Below are 9,755 nucleotides of genomic sequence, written 5' to 3' on the forward strand. Positions count from 1 at the left end.
GGATCGGCGCGCGCCACGGTCGATCGATCGGGATGATATCGTTGGGGAACTGATAAGCATCGACTGATAAGAGTTATCTATTATTTGGATTGTAAAAAGTTGGGCAGATCACGCTGAGCATGAAAAGGTTCTCCTCTGCTGCTCTACGCCTATAGCTTCGTATGAGGTTGTTCGTTTGTAGTTCTCCAGATATGCTATGTCGATACTACGCTCTTAAGTTCTGTGACCTTGGTCTATGATACGCTCTTCGGTTTTACGGACTTGTCTCTGAGGATAGTGGTTGCTCGCTGAACTTTGTTTCCTTCTCAAATTCTGTAGAATAAATTCCTCACTCCGTTTCGATTCTACTTGATCAGAATGGGAGACAACGCCACCCCAGAACGACCACACTCGCCCACCGAGCGCACCTCCCTCCTCCATAACCACATCCTCGAAACGTCCCACGACCACATCGACGAAGAAGCGACCTCGCACGTATCCAAAGAAGAGCCTGCCCTCGCAGAATCCTCCATTGGCGAACGTATCCCTTACAATGACTACACAACCATAGACTGGCTGCACGACCTGGTGAAGTCGACCTACCGACAACGCACTCTACACGCAACGACCTCACGCTGGTACCGTTATGTACTGATCCCGCTCGATGCTTTGACAGGCTGGGTTGCAGTTGCATTGATCGGGACACTGACAGCGGTAGTCGCATTTGCGGTCGATGTCGCGGAAGCCACTGTGAGCGACTGGAAATTGGGATATTGCAAGCCGGCGCCGTGGAAGACGCGTGGAGGCTGTTGTCAGAGGAGGACACCATTGCTTCCTCTGAGCGATGGTGTGTATCGAGGGTCTGAAAAAGGAGGTGCTGAGAACACCTGCTCAGATTATGTTATGTGGAGCTCGAGCTATGGCACATCTTTTGCCACATATGTGTGTATAGCTCTCGTGTATGGCGTTATTAGTGCATCTGCAACCACCTTAACGAAGACAAATCTGCCGGCTGTACCGACTACGGCGAAGGCTTCCGTTAGCCACGAGAAACCTGCGCGGGGGAAAGTTATGTTTATGGCTGCTGGGTCTGGTATTCCGGAGATCAAAACAATACTATCTGGATTCGTTATTCCGAACTTTCTCTCATTGAAAGTACTATTGGTCAAGGCATTCGGCGCAGTCTTCATTGTAGCCACAGGAGCTTGTCTGGGCAAAGAGGGTCCGTTTGTGCATATTTCGACATGTGTAGGGTACTTGGTAGCTTCGTGCGTTCCGAAGTACCGCGATAATGGACGGAAGATGAGGGAGATACTGGGCGCAGCATGTGCAGCTGGGCTCAGTGTAGCATTCGGAGCACCACTAGGAGGCGTACTATTCAGCTAGTATGTTGTACCTATCCCAGTAGGAAAGAGAGATACTAATCGTACCTGCTCTAGTGAGGAGATTAGTACCTTCTTTCCAAGAAAAGTGCTGTGGAGGGCATTTTTGTGCTCCTTGTTCGCGGCCATGGTTTTGAAAGCTTTGAACCCTAATGGAACTGGTAAACTGTAAGACTGTGACCTGCCTGGCTCCTCAGATGATCTTGCTGACATGTTACTGGCTCGAAGCGTCCTGTTTGAGACGAACTATGGTACTAGTTATCAACCGGTACATTATCTGGTTTTCGTCGCTCTTGGAATCGCTGGTGGTGTTTTTGGAGGAGTCTTCTGCCGAATGAACTTTCTGTGGAGTCGTTGGTTTAGGTCATTTCCAGTGATCAAGAACCACCCAGTGTTCGAAGTCTTCCTGGTAGTTCTGACTACGACTTTGTTGCAGTATCCAAACACCTTGACTAGAGAACCGGGCGATACCATAATCAAGAATCTACTCGTTGATTGTCGCAACGCAGAGACTACAGACACTTACGTTCGTAGAAGCGAGACGGGAGACGGTAGTGACAGATATGTTGGGTTTCTGGTGTACGGAACTCTGGTGAAACTGGTCCTCACCATTGTGACATTCGGCTGCAAAGTCCCTTCAGGCGTAATCATCCCGGCGTTGGATGGAGGAGCATTCTTTGGCCGGTTGATAGGTCAAGCAATACCTGGTATTTCACCTGGAATCTTTGCGATGGTAGGTGCAGGAGCGTTCCTGGCAGGTGTCTCGAGAATGACGCTATCGCTCGTCGTTATCATGTTTGAAGTGAGTAGAGCCTACAATATGAAATAATTCATTTCTGACAAGGCGTAGCTGACTGGCGAGCTGGAATATGTTGTTCCACACATGATAGCAATTTTAGTGGCCAAATGGACTGCAGATTTGATATCAACAGAAGGCGTGTATGACCTTGCACAGACGGTACTCGGCCATCCATTCCTGGATCTCGATCATTCGCTCAAGCTGGTACAAGGCCAACAGATTCCATTGCTCGTGGAGGAACTCATACCGCCACGTCAGACAATGGATGAAATTACAGTCCACCTGCCGGCTAGCAACACTGTCCCGCGAGGGCTACTTGAGAAGAAACTGGCGCAACTCCACCGTCGTGGGCTTCTGGATGCAGGGCTCGTCCTTGTTAATGGATCCAATATGTTCCAGGGTTACATTGGTGAAGGAGAACTTGATTTCGGTCTCAATCAAGTTGGAAGTCCGTGCGAGCCGGAAGTTGACGTTCGCCTGCTCGGTGTACCTTATATCAATCCAGATGAGGATGGGACAACGGAGATTGATCTTACGACATATGTTGATCGAACAGTGCCGTTGATTAGTGCTAAAGCACCATTAGAGTAGCCATCGAAATGTTTGGTAAGCTTGGTCTTCGACATCTTTGTGTCATTGAGGAGGGCACAGGACAGCTTGTGGGATTCATTATCAAGAAAAGACTTGTCAGCTTTCTAGATAGCTTGGCATACTAAACATGAGACAGCAATATATAAAGTACAAGATTCGGCACTAGACTTTTGCTGCCTACCTCCGAGATCAGCTGTTCTGTTGTCGCAACATCCTGGACATGTCTCGTGATGCGAGCAGCTAGAATAAGCGATTAACCCATGTCTTTCTGCTGCATATGCTTTGGCGGGAGGTCGTGTAGAACCTCGCCTAGTGAAAAGTTAAGGTCACGCGCAAGTTGTAACACAACACGGGCCCACTCGATGCATACCCTCCTTCTATGGCAGAGATGGCGAAGTTCGCCGCCGGACAATTATGCTCAAGCGCCGAAATGGACCGCGCATATCGAATGTAGACTGTGGATATCCTTAGACGAGTAGAAGTCACGGATTGAGTCTGTGAATGTGTGCTGCTCGAGCTTGCGATGCGGAGGCCAGCTAGAACATTTTTTTCCTGTACATGGAGCCATTCGATCGGGCTACGGAATTCCAAACATCCGTATACTCCAGAGACTGTGGGCTTGATGGCATTTCAACATCGTCCTGGGTATCGCTCACCATACGCAAATCGATATGGATGATTCATTCCAGGTAGTCACGATCGTCTCGGACTTGAGTGTTGCCATATCCGTATGTACGTGACAAGGCTGATATGAGTTTGCATGGTGAAGTCGCCGCCGAGCTTGAGCTGCGGTAGGGGTGAGAAGAAAACATCTGTATGTCAGGGGTGTCAATTAGTACCAGCCTACATGCCTCGTAGACTGATGATTCGGTCGCCACCAAGCCAGCAGTGTCAAGTTTACCCATGTCTTCTGTCGAGATGATCCGCGTTCGGGTGGCAGAGTGGCCGTCCAGTCCGCCCGGGTTAACAGCTTCATCAGCGGCTGGACAAAGATTCTCGTTCCTCGCTTAGAACTACTTAGGCGGCGCGTGCAGGTTGACGGGAGGGGCTGCCTCTGTGCCTTCTTAAATAAGCAGGCGTGGTCTCGCTGTACCGAGGGTTCGACCAGTGTCGACCAGCTTCCCATCGCTCATGTTTTGAGGACATTTCTGTCTTGCTGTTTATTGTGTATGTGCTGTGTTGTGGGCAAGATAGCGCTGTGTTTTGACAGCGCCTGTGTGTAGCCTACATTGAGGGCCTCAGGCAGCTAGAGTCCTCGTTGCACAGCCAATCAGACGGTGAATTTCGGCCCGCAGTTGATGAAATGGTACTGGCGTCGACGGCAAATTCCATCTCTCCCATGCCTAGCCAGAGCGACAGCAACAATAGCATCGACCATGGCACCGGACGCTCGCGGCCAACGTCAGCTAAGCACAACGTGAGTGGTCAAGATGAGTCCACAGCGATTGGCACAGCACTTCATGTCCCGGAAAAAGACGCTGCCGCTCCTATCATCGGAGAACTCGTTTCGGAGACCAAAGCCGAAGAAGATACTTCCCCTGAGCATCATGAGTCCGAAGTAGAAAATACCGCCAATCACCTGCACGGAATTCCTCTGGTCATTCTTACTATCGGTTTGTGTCTAGCAACACTGACTGTTGCCCTGGACAATAGCATCATCGCTGTAAGCCACTCATCTCAGCACCACACTCTGCTCTGGCCGTGCTGATCATATCAGACTGCGATCCCTCGCATCACAAGCGACTTTGATTCATTTGACGATGCCGGATGGTATGGCTCGTCATATCTTTTGACAACGACTGCATTGCAGCCAAGCTTTGGGAAGGTCTATTCTCAATACAACGTGAAATGGACCTACATGATAGCTTTATTGCTGTTCGAGATAGGTTCCGTGATCTGTGCAGCGGCACCAAACTCTGTTGCTCTCATTGTTGGCCGTGCAGTCGCTGGAGGAGGAGCTGCTGCCCTCTTTAGTGGCGCGATGACCATCGTTGCCTTCTCCGTTCCGCTGCACCGACGAGCAATTTACATCGCGGCCTTATCGAGCATGTTCGGCATAGCCTCTGTTATAGGACCTATACTCGGAGGCGTCTTCACAGATCGATTGACATGGAGATGGTGCTTTTGGATCAACCTTCCGATCGGAGGTGTCGCCATTGTTGCCGTGTTTTTATTCTTCAACAACCCGAAGCGTCCTGAGAACACGCTCACGAATAAACAAAAACTGAAAGAGATCGACACTCTTGGAGCTTTATTTCTAATTGGTGCAATAGTTTGTCTACTCCTTGCCCTACAGTGGGGTGGCACTACGTATCCATGGGGGAACTCGAAAGTATGGGGAAACCTACTTGGCTTCGGACTTCTCTTGATCGTATTCGTTACCATTCAATGGAAGCGAGGAGACAAGGCAACTCTGCCTCCACGAATTCTGCTGCGTCAGAGGACGGTACTGGCATCCGCCCTGTTCTCGACATGCCTTGCTATAGCGCTCTACAGCCATGTAAGAGATTACCTTTCACTTGGCTATAAATGTCCTACTTGATAGTAGAGCATTGAGTTCGGCCACACACCTTCCCCCACCGTCCTTCTCTTTTCATATCAAAATTGAGATTTGACCATTTCTGATGACTAACCACGACAGATATTCTACTTGCCGTACTACTTTCAGAGTGTCAAAGGAACAACTGCCGAGGAAAGTGGAATTCGTTGCATCCCCTATCTAATCGCGGTCACTCTGGCTTCGATAGTAACTGGCGTGGCCATCACCTATCTGGGCTATTACAGCCCTTTCACTTGGATTGGTGCAGCTATTTTTGCAATCGGAAGCGGTCTGCTGTATACGCTTCGCGTTAATTCCTCGTCTGGTACCTGGATAGGATACGAAATAATGGCTGGTATGTTGTTCTTAAAATCCTTCTTCTCCTAGTATCAATCTGATGATCACCAGGTTGGGGTTCTGGGATGTGTGTACAGATCCCTTTCGTTGCCGTGCAAGTTGTGACCTCGGAGAAAGACATGCCTGTTGCCAATGCTATTGCAATCTTTTTCAACTCTCTCGGGGGTGCTGTCTCAATTAGCATTACCCAGAACATCTTCGCGAACACACTTTCAAAGGAGCTAGCCAGTAGAGCACCTGAAGTGAATGCGCCGCTGATCATCGCCTCAGGGGCTACGCAGCTTCGTACCTTGGTTCCGCCTCGACTGTTACCACAAGTGCTTGATGCATACATGAAAGGGATTACGACTGCATTTGTATTGCCCATTGCAGCTGCTTGTCTAGCATTTCTTAGCTCGACGCTGTTCGAATGGAAGAGCATAAAAGGCAAGAAGCTTGCTATGGGGGGAGGTGTGTGACTGATAGATAGAGCAAAATTGAGATCTACTTCAAATCTTGGCCAATGTGAACGACACCTCTTTGTTGCGATTCTTGAGCCTCTGGTGGGATGAGCGTACACCGTTTTGTGAAGCAGCCCTCGTTGCATCTCCTGTACGAACGATTGGTGGAGGGGCATTGTCTAGCTACCCTGTAAGACCTAGCTATGACGACATAGGCTTCACAAACGTGCATGGTTGTAAGGCTCTGGCTGCATGAAGCATGAGCTTGTGTCTAGGGATGCTTACTTGGCCAGAGACTGATATGCATATGCATATAGCAGCGAAGAGGTTTGAAGGCGTGTAAATAGTAGAATGTTGCACCGAAGTATTTCTCCACTCTTGTTTACGACACATACAAACAAAAGCTATTCATTTCCATCGTTGAGTCGCGCGGCCATAATTAATAGTCCGACTGAACAGCATCCACCAAGATTTGACGTGTTGTGATTGAACCCTGCACCGCTCCTTCCCTCGAAGGCTTGCCCCCACACCAACGTCCCCGCTTCTTTGCGCCGCCAACACCAGCGGCCGCTTCTCAGGAACATCACTTCGTTTTTGTTGCACGCGACCTTGCCCACCACATATTTCCCGCATTATCTTCAAAACCCCCCCGCGTTCGTTCTCTAGGCTTTCTGCAATCACTTCCAACTATATACCCATACTTTGTGGCAATCAAAATCTCTGATTCACCTTCTGGTACGCTGTTCTTCCCCTTTTCACATGTCTGCCGAAAAGGGACATCTGTGAACCCTGCTAGACCCTTTTTCTCGCCAACAATAAACCATTGCGCATGGTCGACTGATGCTTTCCAGAAGACAACTTCGACCTCAATCTCAGCCTAGGCTCCTCCTACCAACTAAAATTCTGTCTCGGCCGGTACAATGACAGAAAGAATACAACGAATCCCTCTCTCCTATTCCAATAATGACTCTCGTGGTTCGGCTTTGCGCCTCTTACTCACGCTCAGACCGGACTGGAAAGACTCTCAGGAAACGATAGACTTTATTCGCTTTACGGACGGTATCACCAACACAGTATGTACACCTTTTGAGCAGGATGTCATGATGGCCTGAGGTTCACATGCACGCGATGAGCGAGCGCGTGAGCATCAAGAATGCTTTGGAATACAACTACATCATGGCGATATAACGGTCGGAAAAGGAGTTCTTACAAGCCAAAAATTTCGCCGATCTACAACTAACGATTCTTTCACCTAGCTTCTCAAGGCGGTAAACAAGTTGCCGGGTCTGTCCAGCGAAGAAATCGACAAAGATGCCATATTACTACGGGCATATGGGAGAGATACGGAGGTGCTAATTGATAGAGAGAGTAAGCCATGATTTTCGGAATCGATTGCTCGAGAAGCTACTAACAAGTGTATAGAGGAAACCAAGGCCCACCTCCTTCTTGCTGAACATGACCTCGCTCCATCCCTCCTTGCGCGATTCGAAAATGGACTGTTGTACAAATACATTGCAGGTCAGGTTTGCACACCAGAAGACTTTCGCCGGAAGCCTATTTGGCGGGCGATTGCCCGAAGGATGGGAGAATGGCACGCCAGACTTCCAATTTCAGCAATTAGTTCAGAACATGGCACAGCGAATGGGAGCATAGACAGTCATGAGCAATCGTCTGTAGACTCCAAGAACGGATGCTCTCCCTTACAGCGTCGTAATCCTGATGACTTTACTCCGAATATGCCAGTACCAAATTGCTGGTCCACAATGCAAAAGTGGATTTGGGCACTTCCGACTGCCACCGATGCCGACAAAGACCGTCAGGCCAGATTACAAAATGAATTGGAGTGGCTGTGGAAAGAGCTTGGGGATACTCCAGGCATTGACAACAGGCCTCTTGTGTTTTCTCATTGCGATTTGCTGAGTGGAAATGTCATTATTGAGCCTACCAAAGCTACCAGTGCAACACCCGCCGATAGCGACTGCTTGAGTGTGAGCCTCATCGATTACGAGTATGCTAGTCCAGCCCCTGCGTCCTTTGACCTCGCCAACCATTTTGCGGAATGGGGCGGATTCGACTGCGACTTCTCAGTGCTACCCACGCGCGCCAACCGAAGAGATTTTCTGAGCCACTACCTCGAAAGCTACAATACGCATGTCCATAGAGAGACAAACGCAAAAGACCTTGACCATTTGTGTGCTGAAGTCGATCGTCTGCGGGGACTTCCAGGCTTTTACTGGGGCATATGGGGGCTGATTCAAGCACTCATTTCTCAGATCGATTTTGATTATGCTTCGTATGCAGAGGTGCGTTTTGGTGAATTCCACGCGTGGAGGAGTGAGTACGATGGCTCGAGAAAGGCAAAGGGCGAGGAGATGCCGTTGAGGGAACGACGTTGGGCACAGGAAGAATGAGCGTTCTTCCCTTTCTTAGACCCACGTCGGTTTCAACAACCATAGAAGCATTCTGGCGTCTTATATCGGCATACATAGACCGGCGTAGGTGGCACAATTCCGTTTCTGAACTTTACGTCGCCAACGGTCGACCGGTGGTGTTGACACCATATGGGCAGCAACTGCTCTGGAGGCAGGGCTTTCTCATTGGAGAACGATTGTCTTCAACGACGATACGATACCCACAACCAAGGAAATCTGCTGATGGCGCTTTGTAGCTACTCATGTTAGACACGCTGTACTACATTATAATAATTTTAATAATCTAGCGCCAGAAACGGACGCATGAAGTCCTGCGAAAACAACCAGCATATGAGTGAATTGCTTGAGTTGTCTACATACCCCAAAAAACGGTATGTAAAGTGGTGCAAATCTGATGGATTCCTTGGTTTTTTCCCCGTCGGATCCTCATCCGGGATACGCATGTCATCGAACGCCCCTCCCGCCTTCTCCTCAATACTCGAGTCCCCCAAGGTTTCTTTCCCCACCTTTCCGCAATGAAAATAGGAAAATCTCCGCTCTTCTCCGCTCTTTTGGGTCTTTCCACTACCCTTTTTTTTCTACCCTTTATTTTTTTCAGGGATTTATACTTTTTTGCTTTTATACTTTGAGAAATGATTTTTTTTCTAGGTTTATTATGGCTAGCTCTTGGATATTTCAGCATAGTTGTAGTTCTGTATTATACATCGCATCGTACATGTGGAGGAGACATCCATGGAGAGGCAGAGGGGGTGGTTCACCTAGTTTAGTAGTATTGTACCGTGTATGATTAATTACCCCACTGTTTTTTCTACGGCTAGTATGGTAGCAGTAGTCCCTTGCCACTTGCCCCTTGTCCCCTGCCTTAATCCCCCTGAACGCCATGAGGATTTTGAATTGTTCGGTTTGATTGTTGATTAGCTGTTTTGGCTTTTATGCTTGGCTGGCGGGGGGTTTTTTTTGGGGTGGGTGGGAAGGTGGGTAGGTGGGTATGAGGGATGTGTACCGTGGATGGTGAGGATATAAGGAGGAGGAGGAGGATGAGGAAGGAGGAATAGGAGTAGGAATCAGGGTGTGTTATGTGTCAGTGTTAGTGTCAGTGTCAGTCTGTATGTATTGTCTCTCTGTGTGCATTGTCAGTCTGTGTCTGTGTATGTCTGTGTATGTCTGTGTATGTCTGTGTATGTCTGTGTATGTCTGTGTATGTCTGTGTATGTCTGTGTATGTCTGTGTATGTCT

General features: G+C 48.8%; 4 protein-coding genes across 4 annotated transcripts; all 4 read left to right on the forward strand.

The window, feature by feature from the left end:
* The first annotated feature begins 146 nt into the window (after positions 1-146).
* On the forward strand, positions 147-2,834 carry EJ05DRAFT_507613 (uncharacterized protein). Its single transcript, XM_033747941.1, has 4 exons — positions 147-1,364; positions 1,419-1,529; positions 1,590-2,163; positions 2,212-2,834. Exons 1-4 carry the CDS (start codon positions 358-360, stop codon positions 2,749-2,751), a joined length of 2,232 nt encoding a protein of 743 aa, XP_033604464.1. The 5' UTR covers positions 147-357; the 3' UTR covers positions 2,752-2,834.
* Positions 2,835-3,863: 1,029 nt separating this feature from the next.
* On the forward strand, positions 3,864-6,151 carry EJ05DRAFT_460783 (putative major facilitator superfamily transporter). Its single transcript, XM_033742622.1, has 4 exons — positions 3,864-4,414; positions 4,469-5,251; positions 5,393-5,645; positions 5,699-6,151. The coding sequence occupies exons 1-4, from the start codon at positions 4,055-4,057 to the stop codon at positions 6,103-6,105; spliced, it is 1,803 nt and encodes a 600-aa protein (XP_033604465.1). The 5' UTR covers positions 3,864-4,054; the 3' UTR covers positions 6,106-6,151.
* A 534-nt stretch (positions 6,152-6,685) lies between these two features.
* EJ05DRAFT_472953 (kinase-like protein) lies at positions 6,686-8,819 on the forward strand. The gene is made up of 4 exons (XM_033743286.1): positions 6,686-6,822; positions 6,939-7,160; positions 7,344-7,455; positions 7,510-8,819. The coding sequence occupies exons 2-4, from the start codon at positions 7,008-7,010 to the stop codon at positions 8,496-8,498; spliced, it is 1,254 nt and encodes a 417-aa protein (XP_033604466.1). The 5' UTR covers positions 6,686-6,822; positions 6,939-7,007; the 3' UTR covers positions 8,499-8,819.
* On the forward strand, positions 8,707-9,469 carry EJ05DRAFT_194377 (uncharacterized protein). Its single transcript, XM_033739690.1, has one exon. It carries the CDS (start codon positions 8,914-8,916, stop codon positions 9,304-9,306), a length of 393 nt encoding a protein of 130 aa, XP_033604467.1. The 5' UTR covers positions 8,707-8,913; the 3' UTR covers positions 9,307-9,469.
* The last annotated feature ends 286 nt before the right edge of the window (positions 9,470-9,755 follow it).

Source organism: Pseudovirgaria hyperparasitica (genome assembly GCF_010093815.1).
Source record: "Pseudovirgaria hyperparasitica strain CBS 121739 unplaced genomic scaffold EJ05scaffold_2, whole genome shotgun sequence".
NCBI lineage: Eukaryota > Fungi > Ascomycota > Dothideomycetes > Acrospermales > Acrospermaceae > Pseudovirgaria > Pseudovirgaria hyperparasitica.

What these genes read in the sequence shown, in the direction of transcription:
- EJ05DRAFT_460783 (XM_033742622.1), top strand. Translation starts at nt 4,055, where the DNA reads ATGGTACTGGCGTCGACGGCAAATTCCATCTCTCCCATGCCTAGCCAG. An exon ending in CTATAGCGCTCTACAGCCAT is followed by an intron (nt 5,252 to 5,392) that starts GTAAGAGATTAC and finishes TAACCACGACAG; the next exon opens with ATATTCTACTTGCCGTACTA. An exon ending in AGGATACGAAATAATGGCTG is followed by an intron (nt 5,646 to 5,698) that starts GTATGTTGTTCT and finishes GATGATCACCAG; the next exon opens with GTTGGGGTTCTGGGATGTGT.
- EJ05DRAFT_472953 (XM_033743286.1), top strand. Translation starts at nt 7,008, where the DNA reads ATGACAGAAAGAATACAACGAATCCCTCTCTCCTATTCCAATAATGAC. An exon ending in CGGACGGTATCACCAACACA is followed by an intron (nt 7,161 to 7,343) that starts GTATGTACACCT and finishes TCTTTCACCTAG; the next exon opens with CTTCTCAAGGCGGTAAACAA. An exon ending in GGTGCTAATTGATAGAGAGA is followed by an intron (nt 7,456 to 7,509) that starts GTAAGCCATGAT and finishes ACAAGTGTATAG; the next exon opens with AGGAAACCAAGGCCCACCTC.
- EJ05DRAFT_194377 (XM_033739690.1), top strand. Translation starts at nt 8,914, where the DNA reads ATGGATTCCTTGGTTTTTTCCCCGTCGGATCCTCATCCGGGATACGCA.
- EJ05DRAFT_507613 (XM_033747941.1), top strand. Translation starts at nt 358, where the DNA reads ATGGGAGACAACGCCACCCCAGAACGACCACACTCGCCCACCGAGCGC. An exon ending in GGAGGCGTACTATTCAGCTA is followed by an intron (nt 1,365 to 1,418) that starts GTATGTTGTACC and finishes TACCTGCTCTAG; the next exon opens with TGAGGAGATTAGTACCTTCT. An exon ending in TCGTCGTTATCATGTTTGAA is followed by an intron (nt 2,164 to 2,211) that starts GTGAGTAGAGCC and finishes GACAAGGCGTAG; the next exon opens with CTGACTGGCGAGCTGGAATA.